This window comes from Bos indicus x Bos taurus, chromosome 7 (genome assembly GCF_003369695.1).
Source record: "Bos indicus x Bos taurus breed Angus x Brahman F1 hybrid chromosome 7, Bos_hybrid_MaternalHap_v2.0, whole genome shotgun sequence".
NCBI lineage: Eukaryota > Metazoa > Chordata > Mammalia > Artiodactyla > Bovidae > Bos > Bos indicus x Bos taurus.
Window position 1 is genome coordinate 104,367,450 of NC_040082.1, and position 23,972 is coordinate 104,391,421.

The 23,972-nt window shown below is 51.2% G+C and overlaps 1 protein-coding gene across 4 annotated transcripts in view; it reads right to left on the reverse strand.

Moving 5' to 3' along the window:
• Window positions 1-23,972, reverse strand: part of CPAMD8 (C3 and PZP like, alpha-2-macroglobulin domain containing 8) — a 99,464-nt gene that overhangs the window by 73,836 nt on the left and 1,656 nt on the right. For 3 of the 4 annotated variants that reach the window (XM_027548136.1, XM_027548135.1, XM_027548137.1), the window contains exons 2-12: window positions 19,773-19,924; window positions 17,820-17,842; window positions 12,129-12,294; window positions 11,998-12,050; window positions 10,128-10,145; window positions 9,652-9,706; window positions 8,080-8,193; window positions 6,430-6,514; window positions 5,266-5,374; window positions 2,522-2,749; window positions 97-267 (exon numbers count right to left, since the gene is read on the reverse strand). In XM_027548136.1, coding sequence (XP_027403937.1) covers window positions 97-267; window positions 2,522-2,749; window positions 5,266-5,374; window positions 6,430-6,514; window positions 8,080-8,193; window positions 9,652-9,706; window positions 10,128-10,145; window positions 11,998-12,050; window positions 12,129-12,294; window positions 17,820-17,842; window positions 19,773-19,924 — 1,174 coding nt within the window. The remainder of the gene's footprint in view (window positions 1-96; window positions 268-2,521; window positions 2,750-5,265; window positions 5,375-6,429; window positions 6,515-8,079; window positions 8,194-9,651; window positions 9,707-10,127; window positions 10,146-11,997; window positions 12,051-12,128; window positions 12,295-17,819; window positions 17,843-19,772; window positions 19,925-23,972) is intronic. The other variant, XM_027548138.1, reaches the window with a different exon arrangement.

The window sequence follows — 23,972 nt, forward strand, 5'->3', positions numbered from 1 at the left end:
CCCAGGACGACTGACCCAGTGCCTGAGCGTGGCCTGGAGGAGGGACCAAACCCATGTCTGCTGGCTGAATGACAAGGGTCTAGGTGACTCACGCACCTCCAGCCACACATGCTGGGCTGACATAGGGATGGAGGGGATTTCAAACTCCACCAGCCCACCCTGGGACACAGACTCCACGGTGTAGATGTTGTCCTTCGGCGTCAGTTCTGCCCTGATCTGGACGGTCACTCCCTCCGCAGGGCTACCATCCGGGTACGACAGCTCCACCTGGAATGGGTCACGAAGGAGTCACTGTGGTTAGGCTGGTGACACCCCCCAAACTGATCTACAGACTCGGCCCAATTCCCCAGCAGAATCCCAGCCAGCTCCCTTGAAGCAATCGACAATTTGATGCTAAGGGGCCCCAAACAGCTAAAGCAATCCTGTTAAATAATCAAGAACTCATACATCCAATTCCAAAACTTGCTACAAAGTGCAGTGGTGAAGACGCTGCACCTGATGGAACTCATGTGAGGACAGATATGAAAACTGATGGATCAGAATTGACGGTGCAGAAATAAGTCCAGCCATCTACAGCCAATTGATTATCGAAAAAGATCAAAACATGGCGAAGGGGAATCCCCTGGCAGGTTCAGTGGTTAGGGCTCCTCCCTCTCACTGCAGGGGGCACGTGTTCAATCCCTGGCCAGGGAAATAAAATCCCGCATGGCACATGGCATCGCAAAAGAAAAGGATTACAGTCAATTGACTTTTGACAAGGGTGCCAAGACCATTCGATGGGAAAACAACAATTCCTTCACCAAATGGTTCTGGGATAACTGGATCTCCAGATGCAAAAGAATGAAGCTGAACCCCAACCTCACACCATGTGCCAAAATTAACTCAAAATGAATCAGAGACCTAAATGTAATGGTTAGAACTACAAAATACTTAGAAGATAACACAGGGGAAAGCTTTTATGACCTTGGACTTGGCAAAGAAGTCACAAGGCACAAATCACCAGCCATTTACCTGGTGCCCCAGCCAGGAAGGAACAGCGCAAGCAGTGTGGTGGAAACAGTTCCATGTGACTCTTAGACCTCACTCATTCCAGCAGGTAGAAAAGGCAGTCAGAGAGAGGGGTTCAAAAGACATGGATGTTGTGAAGAAATATGGTCAGTGGTTCCTGAAAGATCCTGGAGCACCTCTCAACTGTGCAGGTATCTGGTGATGGGGTGACCAGTTCCATTCTTTTTTTTTTTTTTAATGTGGACCATTTTTAGTCTTTATGGAATTTGTTACAGTATTGTTTTTGTTTTCTGTTTTGGTTTTGGCCACAAGGCATGTGCGATCTTAGCTCCCCAACCAAGGATTGAATCCGCACCGCCAACTTGAAGGCGAAGTTTTAACCACTGGACTGCCAGGGTATTCCCAGCTCCATTCTTTAATGCAGATATGAAATGAGTGCTAAGTCGCTTCAGTTGTGTCCGACTCTTTGCGACCCTATGGACTGTAGCCCACCAGGCTCCTCTGACCATGGGGATCCTCCAGCTGAGAATATTGGAGAGGGTTGCCAAGCCCTCCTTCAGGGGATCTTCCCGACCCAGGGATTGAATTCATGTCTCTTAGGTCTCCTGCACTGGCAGGTGGGTTCTTTACCACTAGTGCCACCTGGGAAGCCCCTAATGCAGAGAGTGGATGATTTCCTGGGTGTAGGTGAAACACTCCCCTTTCACTGAATGGACGGCCCCAAGTCCACTCATACATATTCCGTATGGTGCCTTAGCTGGGACCCTCAAACCCAGGGGCACATGAGCCATGCCTCTGCGCATGGAACAGAGAGCTGGGGGTGGGGGCTGAGATCTCATCATAGAGGAGGGAAGGGAGGTCCCAGAGCAGAGCAAGAGGAGCAGGAACAACATGAAGACAGGTCTCTAGGACCCTGTGGGTGACCCATGGGATGCAAAAGGGAAGAGGGGTGTGGGTGCCAGGCAGAGGCAAGCGTCACCCTGGGGTGACACAAGGCTCCACTGGTCTTGCCCTCCCTTCCCCCCAAATTCCACTTGAAACCAGATGCCCCAGTTCAGCATCTCGAATCTCTAGTCATCTCAAATTTTACTGTGTAGAAGAATGGTGTAGTAGGTGGAAGGGAGGCAGGGGCTTGTTCTAAATGCCACTCCCCACAAGGGAGCTGAATCAGACTGTCTCAGAGACGGGGATCTGCCTTTTATGAACTTAGTAGTTAAGTCCTCTAGACATAAAGTCAACCCAATTAAAGAAGGCGATACCATCATGGGACTGATTTAATAAGTGGATACATAGCATTGGGTTTGGTGCTCTAGGTTTGGAAATGTCTAACTATGCTCAGCCTTTAAAGCAGCCCTTAATCCCAAGACGGCAAAAGTTCTTGGTTTTCAACCACATCACGGCTGCAGGGCCTTGCAGGGGTTACACAGTGGTCCTCGGGCAGGAGTTAGGGTGGGAGGCGGCACAGAGCCTGTGACCTTGGCAGGGCCTGCTGGGCACCATGCCTGGGGCTTACCTTCCCCACGTAGGACAGCCCCGGCTTAAACTGCTTCCTCGTGTCCTTGGAGTACCGGATGTCCACCAGTTGCCTCTGGACCGGAGTGGAGTCGTCGAAGGCCACCTGATGGCTCCCGTCCACAGCGGTCACCGTGGCCCAGATGCTGATGGTGCCCCGGAAGTGCTCGGGGACGTCGGCCGGAATCATGTCCTTCACACAGATGCTGAAGTCCTGGGAGCCATGGATCTGGAGGTAGGAGACACACAGGTCGTGCTCAGCCAGAGCTGAGCGGCTCTGAGAGATGACTCACAAACACACAGCTCAAGAAGGTGCCCCTCTGGCCGCTTGGAGGACCAGGGGGACACTCGATGACCCATCCATTCTATGCTGTGCATCACTGCATGGAGGCTGAGTCCCTGGCTGGATATGCATTGTTTTCTAGGAGGAACGAGGTCAGCTCTTTGGGCAGAAGCTGAAACAACCCCTCGGGCCAGACTGCAAGGTTGGGACTTGAACCTGGTCAGCCACACGCTGGAGCACTGGTTCCCCTCCCATGCACAGGGTACAGACCTCACCCCCCCACCCAGTTAACTCCATCTCAGGACTGCTCCCAGGGGCAAATAATCCACGTCCGTAAACAGCTGTGGAGTGAATTACTCAGTAAAGAGAACGTTAAGACAAGAGCTACCGGGGCAGCTTCTAGGGAGAATGGCTAGGATAACAAGAGCACGAGCACCAGGCACGGAGGAGGTGAGAGGCCAGAGTATCCACTCCACAGAAGAGAAGCCACGGTGACACAGAGAGAGGACGCATCCCGGGGGCAAAAGGACGAGGAAGTTGGTTCGGGTGGAGGTAGAGAGGAGGTGGGGATGACAGGACTCAGCCCCAGAATCTCCAGGACTGCTTGTATATGTTGCATAGTGGCACGCGCACAGTGGGATTTTAAGTTGAAGAAGAAAAATAAAAACCAGATTATGAAATTTTACATGCAAGGGGGTGTGAAATCATGTAGCCACTTTAGGAAAAAAAAATCTGGGAATTCCTCAAACAACTAAACGTAGTCACCACTCAGAGACTGAACATCCAGATGGAGACTAATTGGAAAAGACCCTGATCCTGCGAAAGATTGAGGGCAGGAGGAGAAGGGAGCAACAGAGGATGAGATGGTTGGAGAGCATCACCAACTCAATGGACATGAGTTTGAGCAAACTCTGGCAGACAGTGAAGGACAGAGAAAACCTGGAGTGCTACAGTTTATGGGGTTGCAAAGAGTTGGACATGACTTAGCGACTGAACAAGTATAGAGAAAAATAACTCTGACTCAAGATCTGCAGGCACCAGTGTAGGAAGCCAACCCATTACAGTCAGCTCTCCATACCCACAAGTTTCACACCCATGGATTCAACCAACTTCGAAGAGTTTCTGTGCGAGGCTGGTTGAATACTAGGATGCAGAACCCACAGACGTGGAAGAGCCAGCTGTATCTACAAGTCAGGCTTGTAAGAAGTCAGACCTCTATCTCTATAGCAACCCAACAACAACCCCTATAACAATCAGCCCCAAATGGCCAGGACCTAATAATTGACTATTTCCCTGATATTTGCCCCCACTTCCATCTTAGAAACAATTGCTGTTGTTCAGTCACTGAGTCGTGTCTAACTCTTTGCAACCCCATGGACTGCAGCACACCAGGCTTCCCTGTCCTTCACCATCTCCCAGAGTTTGCTCAAACTCATGTCCATTGAATCCGTGAGTCATCCAACCATCTCGTCCTCTGTCGTCTCCTTCTCCTCCTGCCTTCAATCTTTCCCAGCACCATGATCTTTTCTAATGAGTCGGCTCTTCACATCAAGTGGCCAAAGTATTGGAGCTTCAGCTTCAGCATCAGCTTTTCCAGTGAATACTCAGGGTTGATTTCCTTTAGGATTGCCTGGTTTGATCTCTCTGCAGTCCAAGCAACAATTGGAAAAAGTCAAATATGCACCCCTCATCAATTACATTGGATGCCTGCTTCTATTACCCCATGACTTCCACATGCCAATAGCCTCCCATCATGGCACACCAGAAGCCTTTTCCATTTTTCACTATAAATCTTTTCCACTTCTCCACCTGCCTTTTGAGTCTCTGCCAAACACAAGTGATGGTGGCTGACTCCCTTGCTGCAAGCTATGAATAAAGATCCTTTGTTTGTCCTTATTCAGGTGATCATATTTGATTCAAACCATAGAACTCAGGAATTCCAAATCCAAGAGATACATCACACAAAAATATACATGAATGTTCCTAGCATTATCCATCAAAAGTCAAGAAGCAATAACTTGTGGGACTGCCCTGGTGGTCCAGTGGTTAAGCCTCTGTGCGTCCACTCCAGGGGCATGAACAGTACCTTCTATATGGATACCTGAATTGCATGTTACGTGAATTATGTCTCAATAAAACGTTCCATACCTGAATTGCATGTTATGTGAATTATGTCTCAATAAAACGTTTCCTTTACCTACAATAACATCCTAAGAAGAAAGATATCAAAATAGCAATACTGGCTATGTCTGTCTATCAGAGGACAAGTCAACTTTATTATTTCTTTTTTATATGTTCTAGCCTCTATGTTCAGCCTGTAAGAATTTTATCATCAGGAAAATTCCCACCATACAAACTGTTCTGGAAACTAAAATAAAATGGGTGATCACAGAGCCGAAGCCAAGAGCAGGCGCTGTGGGAAGGGACCTACTGGGTGACAGCTCCAGGTTCCTGCTCCTCACCTTGGTGGTCCTAAGGATGGGGCGCCCCACCTCCTGGCTGTAGTACCCCACACCATTCACAGTCATGTTGACGGTTAAAGTTCCCGAGACAGGTTTCCCAAAGGTATACCTGGAACGAAAGGACAAAGAGTAGTAAGTTTCACAAGCAGGGGCCCAGAGGATAGTGGGGAGGGGTCAGTCTCAGAAAGGCCCTGAGATCCTCTACACCAAGCTTCATGTTGGACAGAAAAAGAGACCAAGGGTCAGAGAGGAACTCTGGACCCAAAGAAGCGGAGTATGTGAGACAACTGTTGAGGTGGGGCACTGGAGTAAGGCAGAACGGAGTATCGAGCAACGGTAAGCAACAGGAAGGCCTGGCTAGGCTTAAGTGCCCAAGGAGTTCAACTTTGAACCAGGGATCTGATTTCTTTGAGCTTCGGTTTCCTCACGGAGAATGAGAATAAACCATCTTCTCAAGAATGTAGGTGAAATACTTAAATGTACGTATGTCATGCCTGATGCAGTGGAGACAACTGCTTACTGGGACACAGGAGCAAGACAGGAGCAAAATTGAAAAAGAAAAAACAATAAAAAACGCCCAGAATTTTTACAGTATTTTCTGGACTATAAAATGGGCGTGTATCCAGCGCGCCCTTGTATTTTTTTCGGGGAAGAAGCGCAAGGGAGACGTCTCAGCCACAACCTCCGGCAGTTGGCAGAGCTGGGGCGGGAACACGGCCTCGTAGAGCCCTCCCAGGGGCCAGAAAGGAATAGCGCCTCTTGACATCCTCTGGTTGACCCTCACGTCGAGCTCTGTCAACAGCCTGGTCATTAGGGTCGCAAAGAGTCGGACACAACTGAGCGACTGAACAACAAGTGCTCAAGAATATCCCTCTGGGGTCAGCCCACGGGACATGGACGCCGTCTGCGGGGGAATGCGGCATTGCTGAAGGGGTGTGCCCTACGGAGGGGCGTGTCCTAGGGGCGGGGCGTGTCCTGGGGGCTGGGCTGCCCTGCGGAGGGGACTCTTCTAGGGGAGGTGCAAGTCCAAGGAGGAGAGGATGTGCCCGGGAGGAGGGGTGAGTCCTAGGGGAGAAGCATGCCTGGGAGGCGGGGCGGGGGTGTCCTGGGCGGGGCGGGCCCACGGTTGGAAAGGCTCGAATATAGTGGCCGCCTCTTTCTCACCTGGCTTGCACAGTGCCGGTTTCACATGTGTCCAGGTCCCGGATATAAGCGGGTGGGTCAATAAGGAGCTCAAACTTCGGCAGCACTGAAGGGAGAGAGCAGAGAGGAAGGAGGCAGGGTGCCTTCCACCACCGGGGTGGCTCCAGAAGGGTGCTGGAGGTGAGCGCAGCAAACTGAACTCCAGGGCCTCACTGCTGACATGCACAGGCAGCTCTCTGGGGATTCTGTGGGCCACACCTATTTTCCATCTTTGAGGGACCAACACGCTGTTTTTCTCAGGGGACCATATCTCATCACTTTTAGGCCATCTGCATGGAGTGTAGCCAATCGCAGCCCATCCCAGGGGTGCAGAAGTAGCCAGGCTTCTGGAGCAGTTATGGGCATTCTAAGGGTGCTTGTGGCTGGGGACAGTCCCTTCCTTGCTGCCCTGGGCACACCCACCCATCTCATCACCTTGCACAGCCCACAGAGACATGGACACCAGGGAGCAGAACAGAGGAAACATGAAGACTCTGGTCCTTAGAGCTTGTTACATGAGCCTGTAAATCCCTTTTCTTTTCCTCACTGAGTCTGTACCAGGCTTCTGTTGCTTGGAACTTATAACCCTTTCCTCTATGGCTTTTCCTTTCAAGACCTTCTTCATGAAAGGAAGAGAAACCCTTGCCCCCATAAGGGAGAACTTTAGCACAGAAGCCACAGTATGGGACTCTGGCCCAGGTAGACTCCCCAGCTCTTGTTCCTTGAGCAGTTTCCTTAATGACTCTCCCAGCCTCAGTTACTCCATCTGTAAAATGGAGATACCTCATAGGTTCAGGATGAGGATGAAAGAAGAGAAGGAAATGACAGACTTTAAAAAAGAAGGCCATTCTGACACATGCTGCAACATGGACGAACCTTGAGGCATTATGCTCCATGAAATAAGTCATTCACAAAAGGACAAATATTATGATTCTACTTATACGAGGTCATATATTTTACCATGATTTATTTTGAAAGGTCATGACAGGGACTTCTCTGGTGGTCCAGTGGTTAAGACTGTGCTTCAAAGGCTGGAGGTGAGGTTTCAATCCCTGGTTGGTGAACAAAGATCCCACATGCCATGTGGCATGGCCAAAAAAAATCATAAGGAGGACATGAGAGGGGCTTTCCTGGTGGCTCAGTGGTAAAGAATCTGCCTGACAATGCAGGAGACACAGGTTCGATCTCTGATGCGGAAGGATCCCACATGCTGCGGAGCGACTAAGCTCACGTGCTACAACTACTGAGCCTGTGCTCTAGCTCCTGGGAGCCACAACTGCTGAGCCCACGTACTGCAGCTCCTGAAGCCCATGTGCCCTAGAGCCCCTGTTCGGCAACAAGCGGAGCCACCACAATGAGAAGCCCATGCACCGCAACTAGAGAGTAGCCCCTGCTCATCTCAACCAGAGAAGAGCCCGCATGTAGCAACGAAGACCCAGCACAGCCACAGATAAATAAATAATAGATTAAAAAAAGACAAGACAAAGACCCAGCCTTCCACTTCATGCCTGGCCCGACTGAGCCCCTAGTAAATGAGGCTCCTGCCATCTTCTTCCTTATTATCTGTGTCTTCACTGGGACTGTGGTTCCCCCAGGTCTAAAATCTTAAGAGCCTAAGATTCTCCAACTTACCATACTTCTGAACTTCAAAGGACCTGTTGAACACGTGGCCTTGCATTTCGACAAAAACAAACCATTCTCCGAGTACCGGCTGGTCAGACAAGGGGAAGGTCATGTTGGTGATGCCTGTGTGAAGAGAGACTCCCCCTCATCCTGGGGCAATTGTGTGGGCAGAGAGCCCAGCATCTGGTGGTGAGGTGCCCTGGGGACCTGGCCTCTCTCCCTCCCTGCACAGCCCCTCAAGGAAGCTCAAGGCCACCCCGAGGCTGGCAAGGGTTTGTGCAAAGCCAGCACCTCCTCCATAGACTAAGTTGGGGAAGCAGGGAGAGGGCACACTTAGGGTTCCTGGGGGAGCCCTGAGGCCAAAGCCAAGTGCAGCTGCTGCTGCTGCTAAGTCGCTTCAGTCGTGTCCAACTCTGTGCGACCCCAGAGACGGCAGCCTACCAGGCTCCCCCATCCCTGGGATTCTCCAGGCAAGAACACTGGAGTGGGTTGCCATTTCCTTCTCCAATGCATGAAAGTGAAAAGTGAAAGTGAAGTTGCTCAGTCATGTCTGACTCCTAGCGATCCCATGGACTGCAGCCTACCAGGCTCCTCTGTCCATGGGATTTTCCAGGCAAGAGAACTGGAGTAGGGTGCCATTGCCTTCTCCAAGAAGCCAAGTGCAGGCCATGAGCCAAATGAACCAGGGAAACAGGCCACCCAGCTGCTCCACTCTGCTCCACCTGAGTCATTCCCTCGGGGACAGAGAGTCGCACAAGCCCTGTCCCTACTCAGCAGCCCTCCCCAGGCATCTCAGAATCAAGAAGAGGGACATGGAGAGGGGTCAAGGCCAGCCCAGGGGACCTGGAGGTGTGTGTGATGCTGCACCAACCACCAGGACCCACCATGTTGGCTGGAGGCCCGTTCTCTGCGTTTGACTCACAGAGGACTCAGGGCTCTGCCGTGCTTATGCATCTCCCAGGTCGAGGTGCAAAACTGTTCACAGTCTCCCCAAATCCCTGCTACAGCTCTCCTCTCATGGGACTCCACTTCCGTTAGGGCCAAAGCACAAAAGGAGATGTCAGTTACACGGTCACAGGCATGCGTGCCTACTGAGTTGCTCAGTCGTGTCTGACTCTTTTACGACCCCATGAACTGTAGCCCGCCAGGCTCCTCTGACCATGGGATTTCCCCGCAAGAATACTGGAGTGGGTTGCCATTTCCTTCTCCAGGAGATCACTGTCATAGAGAAAGAAAAAAAAAAAAAAAGCCAGTTCCTCAGCCAAAGCAAAGCCTTCTGACTCCTAGCTGGAAAAGAAACGTCTTGTGTTGGGTGGAGGGTGAAGATGAGGAAGATCTGTAGTGGGAAGAAGTTAGGGATGCTAACAAACAAGGCCCTGATATTCCAGAAAGGTCTCAATTTATGGGAGGAGCCTCAGTTGGGATCCCAGAGACAGAAAGGTGGGCAGAGGGTCCCATGCTCCAGGAAAGGAGTGGCAGGTGTCGAGGCAGAGCACATCCTATTTTCCTGGAAGCTTTATCACATCTGCCACCCAAAGGTGCAGCCCCCAAACCACAGAAGGAATGAGAAGAGAGACTCACCACAGCACAGGGGCTCCAAGTGTCTCCATTCCATCATCCGAGAGCCTCGGGGGTCCTGCAAGATGACACACACGATAAGCTCAGGACAGCCCTAGTGTGCCTGGCACGCACGAGGACCTTCCAAGCCCCCTCTCTAGGACAGGACACGTGTCAAGACAGGCCCCAAGATTAGCTATTTGTGATGAGCAAACGGAAGCTCGGGGCATAGAAGGGACATGTCTGAAGACAAGAGGCCAGAAGAGGTCATCCTGACTCCCCATTTAGGGAGGTGCTTGAAAATCGACAAAGAGATGGGCAGACATGTACTCAGCTTATCCCAGGTTGAGTCAGGGACAGGGCTGGACCTGGTCTCAGCGTGTGAGGCACTGGGGCAGGCAGGGATCAACCCAGAGGGGGAGTAGTGCACAAAGACAGACCAGGTCTTGCAGACAGCAGGCTGTCCCCAAGCCAGAGCTGCAGAGGGGCAGGACACTCACCAGGATGTAAGCTTCCAGCTGCAAATGAGACAGACAGAGGCCGTAAGCAAACGCTCCTGAAAGACCGAAGCCCTCTGTACACGCGGAGTGTTCATCCCTTGGGACAGGCTCAGGTGCTGTAATGGGTTGAATGGTGCCCCCTTCTCCCCTAATTCATATGTGATGTCCTCAGCCTCAATTCTCAGAACGTGTCTATATTTGGAGATGGTGGTGATTTCAAGGTCCCTAGCACAGGTCCTGGGCTCTCCTGGTGGCTCAGTGGTAAAGAATCCACATGCCAATGCAGGAGACGTAGGTTCAACCCCTGGATGGGGAAGGAAATAGCAACCCACTCCAGGATTCTTGCCTGGAAAATCCCACAGACAGAAGAGCCTGTCAGGCTACAGTCCATGGGGTTACAAAGGGTAGGACACAACTGAGTGACTAAACAATGACAAAGCATCAGTCCCAGTCCAATAGGACTTGTGTCATAAGAAAGGAAAATTTGGAAACAGATGGGAGTGAAGGGAAGACAAAATAAAGATGAAGAGAGATGTGCAGTTACCAGCCTAGGAGGGAGGCCTGGAACAGGTTCTTCACTCATGGTCCTTGCTGTTGTTGTTCAGGCACTCAGTCGTGTCTCTCTGCGGCCCCACGAACTGCAGCATGCCAGGCTTCCCTGTCTTTCACTATCTCCCAGAGTTTGCTCAAATTCATGTCCACTGAGTCAATGATGCTATCTAACCATCTCATCCTCTGCTGCCCTCTTCTCTTGCCTTCAATCTTTCCCAGCATCAGGGTCTTTTGCAATGAGCTGGCTCTTCATGTCAGGAGACCAAAGTATTGGAGCTTTAGCTTCCGCATCAGTCCTTCCAATGAATATTCAGGGTTGATTTCCTTTAGGATTGACTGGTTTGATCTCCATGCAGTCCAAGGAACTCTCAAGAGTCTTCTCCAGCACCACAATTGGAAAACGTCAGTTCTTCTGCGCTCAGCCTTCTTTATGTCCAGTTCTTATATCACATGGTACTTGGAAGGAATCAATTCTACTCACACCCTGATCTTAGACTTCTAGGCTCCAGAACTGGGAAAGAATGCATTTCTGCCCTGTAAGTCGCCCAGCAAGCTCACGCAGTTGCCAACGGCAATGAGGGTGGCTGAGCCCCATTTAGTGGTCTCTGTGATCTTTGCTCCCGATCACAGCCCTGCCCTCCCTCGCACCCCAAGAAGGACAACCCCTCCAAGCAGCCCTCGCAGGTGGCAACTGGGTTGTTTCTAGGGATGCCAGGTTCCTTTCAGGCCTGGGATGCACGCTTTTCTCTCTGAACCTCCAGCACCAGCCTGGAGCCTGGCTTCCAGCTGGTGCCCATCAGTGCCAAACTGAACACTCCACACCAGCTCCAGGGAAGGACAATTGCTTGCACACCTGTGCCTCCTGAACCCAACGTCACGCTCTGCCGGGTCCCATGCGTGGCTGACCCTGTGCACGTAGATACAGCCCCACCAGCTCGGGGTTGTCCATATTGCATCCAGGGGCACCAAGAAACTTTGTACTTTGAATTCAACGTCCTGTGATTTATCCTTCTTGGACTTCACCCATTTTAGGCCCTCAACCAACCTCCAGAAGAACACAGGCAGCTGCCCGTATGGAGGGCCACTGGCCACCGTGGGGACCTCTGGAAGAAGCACTTCCACTAATGCCCTGGCCTCTCTCTGTCACACAGACCTCCCTCCTGGCTCCCCCAGCAGATGTGGAGCCCCGGGAAGAAACCAAGAATGCAGGTAGAAATTGGAAGAGGCAGGAGGAAAGGCAAGTTGTGGATGATGGCCCTGGCCAGGCCGGACCCCGGTGGGTGAGTCCCAGGCACACGGTTTTAGAAGCCAATCTCACCTTTTCACTGGTGGGCCTCAGGTCTGGGGTGACGGTGAAGATGCTGATGAGCACTGGAAGAAAGGAGAGAGGGGTGTGGCAGCTCCCATCCATGGCCATCCCTCCCCCCGCAGCCCGCGCTGGCCGCCCACCTCGGTGCTTGGGTCTGTACACCGGCTTGTCAGTCTGAATGAATACGGAGGCTCCCCGGCTGTCCACGGTCACTGAAGTTTGGTTGTGGAAGAGGGGACCCTCCTCCACCCGCCAGTCACGGCCCCACACCTTCAGGAGAGCCTGGCCCCGGAGGCCCGTGGGCACCTGCAGGCAGAGCATGGAGCTTTGGGCAGGGAGTGTCGCCCTGGAAGGGATCCAGGTATTGAGAAAGCAGCATGGAGGTCTAAGTCAGGGGAGCACACCCGGGGTGACTGTTCCCCCCAGGAAACACTTGGCAGTTTCTGGAGACATTTTTAGGTGTCATAGTTGCAGGGAGCGGGTGCTACTGGAGTCTTGGGGGATGAAGGTCAGGGATGCTGTTCAAGACCCTGAGATGCAGAGGACGGCCCCACAGCAAGGAATGATCGGACCCCAAATGTCAGCAGTACCAAGACTGAGAAATCAAATGAGAAATGCTGGTCTACCTTGACATGACAGACCTTCTCTCCTTGCACTGCAAGCTTGCAAAAATATTCTTAGCCCTGTAGAATTAGCCTTGGAGTTACTGTAAGGGCTAATGTAGAACATCTTACCCAAATACGGTCCTTGCTGGTGAGTTGGGAAGAGGTGGCGATGGAGACCCCAGCCCCTTCATATACACAAATACTGACTCTTTGCAACCCCATGGACTATAACCTGCCAGACTTCTGGAAATGGGTTGCCACTTCCTTCTCCAGGGGATCTTCCCGACCTAGGGATTGAAGCCATGTCACCTGCATTGGCAGGCAGATTCTTTACCGCTGAGCCACCTGGGAAGCTTCATATATATAAACACGTGGTACACGCACATATTTTTTATATGTCATATGTATAAATAATATGTGCCTCTGCTTTGTCTCACTGTAAGCACTGCACACACATTTATCCAATCCCATTTATATGAAATGTCCAGGACAGGCTAATCCATAGAGACAGAAAGCAGATCAGTGGGTACCAGGGGCGGGAGGGAGCTGGGAAGTGGTGATACCTAATAGGGATGGGGTTTCCTTTTAGGGTGACAAAATAGTTCCCTACTCTGGAACTAGATAGGGGTGGGGATGGCACAACAGTGTGATGTGCTAAATGCCACTGAACTGTCCACTTTAAGATGGTTAAAGTAGAGGGGGATTCCTTGATGGTCCAGTGGTTAGAACTTGGTGCTGTCACTGCCAAAGGCCCGGGTTCAATCTCTGGTCAAGAAACTAAGATCCAACAAGTCTCACAGCATGGCCAAAAAAAAAAACCTTTTTAAAAATAATAAACAGTTAAAGTGGTTTAAAAAATTCTTTTTTGCCCCCTGGACAGATAAAACAACAACGATAACAGAGCTCCACTGCAGTCTTAAGGATTTGCCCAGGAGTTCACATTTTTCTTGGGCAAAATTTCCAGTGTTCTAGGGATGGAAGCCACCCTTTATACGGCCTTTTTTTTTTAAGTAATGAGCGGAACAGCCATGCATGTGACTCGTAACCTATAGAAGCCCCTTTTGTGGTTAAAACGAACGGAAGTCATGGCTCCCCGGGTGTGGCCAAGCACCGTGTATGCGATGCTATGAACCCCTGGGCGCCCGCCAGGTGGGCAGCCAGCGGCCAGCAGTCCTCACTGTGAGCCACATGAACCACCAGTCCCTGAGACCATCCGAACACGGGTGTTCCTCTTGCGGTTGTCAGCAGCCCCCTGTGTAGTCCCTCAAAGGGTGAAAAGGCCCTTGTCACCATCACTGGGAACCCCCTAAGTGGACTGCTGAATTATCGGACCATCCTCATGCCAGTGTGCCCACCTGGTGGATGAGGGCGGGTTGTGGCAGGGCCTTCTGTGTTCCTCCAGCGCCTTTCTCAGGCTGCCCCTCTTGTCTTCTGTGAACATCATCTGAGAGACCCTCCCTGCCTGCCCACCTGCCACCCTCAGGAGGGCGCACCTTAGGACTGTGGGGTCCCTCCTAACTGCAGTTGATCTTCAGGACCAACCTGAGGATAATCCTCTTGCTCTGACCCCAAAATCCTTACCTGCTTCTGTTTCTGGAAACCTCTCAGCATCGGCCAAAGACCTTCATGCAACGAGGGAAAATTCTCAGGCCACCCAGGGGAGTGGGCATGGACAGGTAGGAGGGAGCTGGTGGGGGACGTCGGGGGGCTGTGTGCCATCAGGTGGTTTGGAGGTGCAGGGACCAAGAAGCTGCCCCTGAGAACAGACAGGATCAAATGTGACCCTTGGGGACATGCAGTGAACCTGCCCCAGGTCTCGTAAGCCACAGAGCCACCGTTTCCAATTAAAATCTCAGCTTTAAGCAGCAGGCTTCCCTGGTGGCTCAGACAATAAAGAATCTGTCTGCAATGCAGGAGACCCAGGTTCAGTCTCTGGGTCAGGAAGATCCCCTGGAGAAGGGAATGGCAACCCACTCCAGTATTCTTGCCTGGAGAATTCCATGGACAGAGGAGGCTGGTTGGCTATAGTCCATGGGGTCACAGAGTCAGACACAACTGAGCGACTAACACTTTCACTACCTGCCAACCACCAGAGGTCTTTCTAGAATGTTCTAAACTGAGTTGATCCCCTTCCCCACCCCTGACCTCCATCATTCACATTCACTCCTTCAGCATCAGTGACAGCCAAGGACTTGGGGCTGAGATCCAAGCAGGGGAGATGGCCAGACAAAGCTGGTGCTGCGCCTCCAGCTGAGGGTGAAGGTGGGGGGCCTGGGGTCTGGCTAAAGCACGAGGCTCCCTGAGACTGGCTACCTGCAGCCTGAGGAGGGCTGTGTGGAGGAGACAGTTCTACCGCAGGCCTGTCCACTACCCAGATTAACGCCCAGCACCCCACCCCTCCAGGCCAGGGAGGCCGCTGGGGCCCTGGGTGTGGGTCCCAGGCTCCTGGACTCCGTGGGCATGCAAAACTCATCCTGGGAGAGAAGCCACCAGACTCACTGGACCCTCTGAGTTTCCAGCACATCGTAGTGCAGATGGGTGATCACGACTATAACACGATACACAACAGGCACCATGGATGCTGGTGACAGGCACCAGGGTTCCTCTCTGAAATGGAAACCACCCAATGCAGAGGAATTCGGGTCATGGCCGATTCTACAGGCTGGGGATCTAACTCCCACTGTTTATTGGGGCTCCTAGCTGGCTCCACTCCAGGCCACTGGCTGCTTTACTTTGCTTCCTTCCTGTCCCAGGACCTTTGCACTGGCTGTTCCCTCCACCTAGAATGCCCTCCCCTGCATGTCGCTTCCTGCCAGTTTCAGCTCAGAGGGGCCCTCCTGCCATACAAAATGTGATTCTAGATTCTATCCCGACTCCTCAGCATCTTCTTTCCCTGAAATGTTTTAAAATAAAATAGGATGCTTGCTAGTCTCTGAAGTGATCACACTTATGTAATTGGGGGCTTACTGTCTGACCTACCCCTTTACCCACCACCAATGAGGCTGGAGGCTGACAGCAACGAATGTGTCCAACTTCGTGCTTGGGATTTAATGGGTCTTGGTTACACAGATGCATGGGTAAGTCTGAAAAACTGGAATAAAACATCATGAGGTTTTAGGCATGTTTGCCTGAAAATCCCATTAAAGACCTCTTATCGTCATCCTCACTGCATAGGTGAGAAGACGAGACACAGACTGGGCAGGGCCTGCCCTTGGTAGCCAGTGGTAACACAAATGTGCCCCTGGAAGCACTCAGGTCCCCAAGGCAGGCAGGGCTGGGGAGTGGGTGGGGGAGTGGGCGGAGGGGGCGGGTCCAACACCCACAAGAGTAGCTTCTCTCATGTCTGATGCCCAGACGGTGTTTCCACAGAGCAGACTTTCTCAACCTCAGAACTACTGATGTTTAGGACTGAGTCATCCTCTGCAGGGGTGGGAATGGGAGCATCCTGTCTCTCTAAGGTGTTGAGCAGCATCTCTGGCCTCCATCCAGGATCTAGCCTGTGAAGAGTGCCTTCTTAAGTGCCGTTGGGCAGTCAGGGACAGCACATAATCTTAACCCGTCAGGAGAGCCTTGCTTGCTTTCTTTTTTTCTGAGTAGTATGCTTTACTAAGGGGCTTCCCAGGTGGCGCTAGTGGCAAAGAATCGGCCTGCAAATGCAGCAGTTGTGACAGACTTGGGTTCAGTCCCTGGGTTGGGAAGATCCCCTGGAGGAGGGCATGGCAACCCACTCCAGTATTCTTGCCTGGAGACTCATCATGGACGGAGGAGCCTGGTGGGATACGGTCCATAGCATCACAAAGAGTTGGACACAACTGAAGCAACTTAGCAGGCGCACATGCTTTATTAAAAGTACTTCTCTAAATAAAATATATAAGGCTTCCTTTTTTTCCTAAGTAGTCCGTCTATCAGTGGATATGACAGCCCCACTTGCTGATTCAAAAGAAGCAGATCTGCTCACAGGAAGCCAGCAAGGGCGGCTCTAGCCTATTTATCCTGAGTTTTCCAAATGCTGACATCTGGCTGGTTCATTCTCAGTGGAGGGGCCGTCCTGTGCATTTTAGAATGTGGAGCAGCATCCCTGGTCTCTACCCATTAGAAGCCAGTAGCAACCCCATTCCTGCTCCCCAAGTTGTGAAAACCAAAATTGTCTTGCGATATCACAAGCATCACCCCCGCCACCTGGAGGGAACTCTTTCTCTAAAGAATTCTATTCTGACATTGACAAAACGGCAGGAAGACCACTGCCCCATGGCAATGAGACACTAATGACACATCCCATACCTTGGAAGAGGAATCGCCTAGGACTTAGTTATAATAACTGGGGAAGGGCACAGGGGAGGGGACATTATAATTTAGAACAAGTCTCTATTTAGCCCATCCTTTCAGGGACTCCTTGGAGCATCTGGTAAGCGTTAAGGATGAGCTAACCCAGAAAATGCCGACAATTTCAAGGCTTACGATTGCCTTGAAATCCAAGGACTCGAGTTAAAAAGTCCATGTCAGAGAATGACCTACATGCAGTTTGATATGTCAAATAATTTTAAAATAATAACATTCAGTGTCAACAAGGCTGCAGGAAATCTGATCTCTAATGCATAGCCGGTGATGCCATGCACAGGCACTGCTGAGTCTTCTAAGACAAAACAGGACCCAGAAAGAGCCTTGGATCCTGATCTGATAGTTCTTCTTTCGGGGTGTTCAGCCTAAGGCAGGCATCCAGAAGGTTAATATAGCTTCATGCACAAATATGCTCTCAACTTTTGGATTACATTATCAAAATCCTGAAAACAAGAAAAAAATCTAAGCAAGTGTATGTGAGGGCGGGGGGTGTTAGTAAATTAGTATATAAAAGAGATGCAGTGGGATGCTATTTACAATAGGAGGCAAATTATAATTATAGAGATGTGGAAACATGGAAGTATGTTTATGCAACATGTTGAGAGAAAATACCAGGAAAGACCACAACAGACCCTTTAATCGCAACTATGAAAGAAAATGTCTTTATGTGGACAAAGATTTATGGGAAACATAAAAAAGTGAAAAGTAGGAGGCATGAGATTATGGGTGGGTTTTCTCCTTTTCTACTCTTTCTTTCCCTTTGTTATTTATTTTTAACATCACCATTAATGATTTTTCTCGCAACACATGCAACTTCTCTTGTTCCATTCCAATTCAATTCTTTATTCCCAAAGTAGGGCTTCTGATTTTAAAAATTCACAGGCTTACCTTGAGTTTGATGGTTCCTTTATCTAAAATATGAAAATAAAATGAAAACAGTTACATCAGGAGCTGTGTTTTTCTGCCTCCTTGAGACGCAGCCTTACAAACAAGGGTTTTCTCAACCCAGAGGGATTTTCTGTGGACAAACACACACCCTGGGTCATGCTGGTCTGGCCTGGGCTGGGTTGGGATTGGCAGAAATGAGAGGTTTCCTCCAAGCTGGCGACTACCGAAGACCAGAGGAGATGGACAAAGCCGAGCTATTCAGGGTGAGGTTGGCCAGCCTGCATACTTTATTCACTTCACCCCAGCCCTTGCCCAAGGTAAACTGTGAAGGGAGCAAAGAGAAAACTCCATGGGAGAGGACCAAGGAGAAGGGTGGAGAGAGAGGAGTCTGAGGTCCCCAGTGGACCTTACTCCAATGCATCTAACTAGTCTCCCATCAACTTCTCTCTTCTACCCAAATGACTCATTTGTTGTCTGACACTTGTCTGGGCTCTTTGGCCCCCAGGACTAGCCGGAATCTACTGGTTTTGCCTTCCAGTGTCCATTCTCTGCTTTCTTGGAGGAGCCAACTGCCCAGCTCCTAGTGGGGCACTGCTCATCTCTCCTGAAGCTCTATGCAAATCTACACAAGATTTCCTCTTAGTCATAGCGATTTGTTTAGGGTTGAGCATATGGCCTAAAATGGGCCAATCAGCATGGTCCACTTGGTCACAGGGATTGGGTCTGAGTTGAGCACATGACCCAAAATGGGCCAATCAGCATAGACCTTCCCTCTGGTCACAGGGATTGGTTCAGGATTGAGCACATGACCCAACCTGGGCCAATCAGAGGGGATCCCGGAACTTTCCCAGAGATTCTGGAACTGCTAGTCCCCCAGAGCTTTGGGGAGACACAGGTACATACACAAGTGGAGCTGGGAGGCTGGACCACTGATGCCAGAGGACTTTTCCAGTTACGAAGAGCCCATAAACTCTCTGTGCTGATAAAGTGTTAGTCACTCAGTTCTGTCCAACTCTTTGCAATCCCAAAGACTGTAGCCCACCAGACTCCTCTGGTTGCTACCACGGTAAAGAATCTGTCTGCAATGCAGGAGACCCAGGTTGGATCCCTGGGTCAGGAAGATCCCCTGGAAAAGGGAATGGCAACCCACTCCAGTATTCTTGACTGGAGACTTCCATACACAGAAGAGCCCGGTGGGCTACAGTCCGTGGGGTTGCAAAAAGCCAGACACAACTGAGCGACTAACACTCTGTTGCTGAAGCCAGCCTGATTTGGGTTTCAGGATTGGCCCCTGGAGTCAGGACAGCCTGCACTTCTTCCCCGCTCCCCTGGGGGACAGGAGCTGCCTTATTGGCCTTGGAGACCTGACATCCTCTCTCGGTATCTCCTGTGGCCGTACCTCATTCTGTATGACGAATGAGTTACCTGCTCAGCTAGACTTCAGGCCCTGAGGCTGGAACCTGCTCTCCACACCTCTGTCCAGGAGGCCAGCACCCGCTGTTATCTGCAGTTTATGGAGGAAAGTGGAGGAGCAACTGACTAAGGGGCCTAAACTCAACTCAGGGCAGGCTGGCTGTGAGCCCAGGTCTGAATCCAACACCTCAGGGGTGCTAGAAGCTCAAAAAAAGGTCTGAAAAGGTCACAGGTTCCCTCTGGGCCCCCACTCCACCTCCAGCCAAAGCTGACTTGAAAGGGTGCCCAACTCTACCCAGATGGGCACCCACTGAACCTGAGCTGCTGAGGAACAAGCACCCTGATTTTCCAGACTGGACAGGGGACTGCCCCTCCTGAGCCTTACTCTCTCTCCATCTGTAAAGTGGGGAGAAGAAAACCTGCCCTCCTTCCCCTGACAGTGTCCCAGGGGCAGAGTGGGAAGAAGCCGACACCGCCTGATCCCTTAAGACCACTCTGCAGAGGGAGAAGAAGGCCTGGTCAGGCACCCCAGGGACCTACCCTGGATGGCTCCCTGGCTCTGCGCCACCGCCTTGCCCAGGGCCACCAGCTGAGCCTGGACCATGACTTCCCTGGGGGAGTTAAAGATGGTCACACTGATGGCTTCCTCCACTCCGGAGCGGAAGACGGAGGGTGCGGCGATCAAATAGCCCCTGCAGAAGAGGAGAACGTCAGTGAAGGCCAAAGGCTTCTGACCCATTCCTAGCCTCAGGGTCACCTGGCTGAATTAGGGTGCAACCTGGGTGGGCTCCCTCCTAAGCCTGACCACACCCTGATGGCACCGTCACTTTATGGGTCTGTGTCCCCTACCAACCTGTGAACTCCTTAAGGCTTGTTCACCTCTGAAGTCTCCCCTAGTAGGTAAGAATCCAGTTTCTCTGGATCTACCTAGCACCATACTCCCTCTTTGATCTTGACATCTTAGCCTCTGGACTGTTTTTCTCAGCTTCTTCTGCCACAGGACCTTTATGCATGCCGCACCCACAAACTAAAATACTCTCGCCCGGAGGCTCAGTAACTGGCAGGATCCCACAGGGTCATGAGACCCTTCCCCCATGAGAAGTGGTAACATCTCCCATTTACAGAGTCAGAAATTAAGCCCCAGAGAAGCCAAATCACGTGCCTGAGTCAGTGAGAGATTAGGATACAAAACCAGGCAGCTCTAGAACGCAGTGGAAAGAAGCAAGGAGCCACTTGCAACACAAAATTAGTATTGAACTAGTATAAGAATAAGACCCTGAACACAAACTAAATGGCATGAAACAGGAAAAGCACTGTGAACAGTGAAATCAAAACAGTTCTCCCTTTCTGAAAAGTCCTCAGTTTGACCGAGGACTTTTCTGGAAGAAAGGCGTCCTTATCCTGTTTTCCAGACGGGAAAGCCAACGTTGCAGAAGGAGAAGGAACACGCACCAGATCGCACAGCCGCACCTGACCTGGAGGCCCAGGTCCTCCCCACCTCCTGTTACTTTGCAGCATTCACTGGAAAATCACAAAGGCTCATCCAAAACCACATGACCCGCTCATGATGCAATGGCAAATGCTGAGAGCCTGGCAGCACGATCCCAACAGTGCAGAACTACAGACAGCAGGGACTCACCTGCTGATCCAGTGATTAACAATCTGCCTTCCAATGCAGGGAACGTGGGTTCGATCCCTGGCTGGGGAACTAAGATCCCACATGTCCTAGGGCAACTAACTAGAGAAACCTGCCATTTGCCACAACTAGAAAAACCTGCGTGTTGCAATGAAGCTCCTGCCTGCTGGTAAGCAGCTAGACTCCAATATAAATTAAAAAGCAAAAATAAAAAACCCCACAGGTACCAGAAGGAAACAGGAAAAAGGGAAAAACAGTGGGCCAAACATTGAGATCAGGAGAGATTTTTTATTTCTCAAAATCCTTTTTGGGAAAAAACCTCAGGTCCACACACAGAAAGAGGCATTTAGACTCTTACCACATACCATACGGGCTTCCCTGGTAGCTCAGACAGTAAGGAATCTGTCTGCAATGCAAGAGACCTGGGTTCGATCCCTGGGTGGGGAAGATCCCCTGGAGGCGGGCATGGCAACCTGCTCCAGTATTCTTGTCTGAAGAATTCCATGAACAGAGGAGCCTGGCGGGCCACAGGCCATAGGGTCGCAAAGAGTTGGACATGACTTTCACATACCACACACTATGAGGTCTGTGGAGACACACCATGTACTATAGGACTCCAGCACCGAAAAGTGTGTGCAAAGACCCTAGTTTCGTGGGTGCACTGCCCAGCGTGGATGGACATAGTGATAACTCTGGTGTCCCATGATCTGTCTGACCTCAGCACCAAGAAGTACCTGCAATGGCTGGGCTCCTGTGTGCAGTGTTTGGCCGCAGCCGTGGACAGAGTATGCCCTGATCCTGTGGATGGAACTGCGCCAGCTGGAGCATGCAGTGCCCCTGGGTTTCATGGATGTTTCGTTCAGATCCAGCACCGACGGTCATGTGTACTGACCCCACTTCCCATATGTCCTATCTGACTCCAGCACCGCACAGAGCGTGCAGCGATACTGGGATGGACAGGAGCTGTCTCAAGAGAGCCTGGGAAGACCCTGGCTTCATATGTGATGGGCAGCATCTGGTTCCAGCACTGACCAGCGGGTGCAGTGACCCTGGAGTCCCTTGTACAGGGTCTGGCCTCAGCAGTGCACAAGGGCACGCGATGGTCCTGAGTTACGATCCTGAGTATGGTACAGTTGTGTACGGTCTGGAGCACACAGTCACCCCAGGGACGTGCTGCGGACTATCTAACTCCAGTGCGGACCGTCACCTGTGTGTCCTGTCCCACTGCCATCTGGGGATACGGCCACCTTCAGGAAAGAGCATGTCCAGCTCCCAGATGACTCCCAGGCCCTCTCACACAGCACCTGCTGAGTGTGGAAGAGCACTTGAGCAATTTGCCTGTTCATTTTCCTTGCGACTTCTTTTTTTGAATGTTTATTATCTATTTATTTGGCTGCGCTGGGTCTTAATTGTGGCACTCAGGATCTAGTTCCACGACCAGGGATCAAACCCAGGCCCCCTGAATTGGGAGCATGGACTCGTAGCCACTGGACCACCAGGGAAGTCCCTCCTTGCACACTTCTAAAGCCCTTATCCAGATCTGAGTTAGCATCTTCACCCAAAGGTGCAAAGAACCTGATGGAACTAGATTAACTTTCCCTGCACCTCAGGAGTTGCAACTGATGAAGTGTTTGCCAGTCGATCCCTATCTCCCTGATATGCCCTGACAGCTGGGCTGATCTTGGCTTCTCATCCGTTGCTCTTGGAAGGTCCCATCCTGAGAAAGGTGGTATTTGGCAAAGTGTAGACAGTACGGGTCTTACAACAGTATGCAAACCCACAGAGCTTTCTGGCACCAGACAGTGCTGCTGCTGCTGCTGCTAAGTCGCTTCAGTTGTGTCCGACTCTGTGCAACCTCATAGACCGCAGCCCACCAGGCTCCCCCGTCCCTGGGATTCTCCAGGCAAGAACACTGGAGTGGGTTGCCATTTCCTTCTCCAATGCGTGAAAGGGAAGTCGCTTAGTCATGTCCAACTCTTAGCGACCCCATGGACTGCAGCCCACCAGGCTCCTCCATCCATGGGATTTTCCAGGCAAGAGTACTGGAGTGGGGTGCCATCACCTTCTCTGGCACCAGGCATTCCTCACAAAAATCACATGGATCAGAGAAGCAGGTAGCTGAGGCTGTTCCTAAAATGGGATCCTTCAGGCTGGTGGGTCACAGCTCTGGCTTATATCCAGAATTAATCTGGAACCCCAGGTTGGTCATTGCATGTCTCCCACGAGGTTCCATTCCTCTCACAGTAGGTAAGACCCGCCCCCTTCCCCCCCAGGGAAACTTTAGTCAGAGGCGAACATTCCTGAGAAAGATTTCAGTTCAGTTCAGTTCAGTCGCTCAGTTGAGTCTGACTTTGCGACCCCATGAATCGCAGCACACCAGGCCTCCCTGTCCATCACCAACTCCCAGAGTTCACTCAAACTCATGTCCATCGAGTCAGTGATGCCATCCAGCCATCTCATCCTCTGTCATCCCCTTCTCCTCCTGCCCCCAATCCCTCCTAGCATCAGAGTCTTTTCCAACGAGTCAACTCTTCGCATGAGGTGGCCCAAGTACTGGAGTTTCAGCTTTAGCATCAGTCCTTCCAAAGAACACCCAGGACTGATCACCTTTAGAATGGACTGGTTGGATCTCCTTGCAGTCCAAGGGACTCTCAAGAGTCTTCTCCAACACCACAGTTCAAAAGCATCAATTCTTTGGCACACAGCTTTCTTCACAGTCCAACTCTCACATCCATACATGACCACTGGAAAAACCATAGCCTTGACTAGATGGACCTTTATTGGCAAAGTATTATCTCTGCTTTTTAATATGCTGTCTAGGTTGGTAATAACTTTCCTTCCAAGGAGTAAGTGTCTTTTAATTTCATGGCTGCAGTCACCATCTGCAGTGATTTTGGAGCCCCCAAAAATAAGTCTGCCACTGTTTCCACTGTTTCCCCATCTATTTCCCATGAAGTGATGGGACCAGGTGGTTTAAAGCTCTGCAACTCGGGGACTCTGGACTTGGTCCTTAGAAGGCGGGGTCTCTCATGGAGGGCAGGGTCATGCTTTGCGGTGGAGGGCTGTCCTGTGCATGGTAACATCCCTGCCTTCAACCCAGTAAA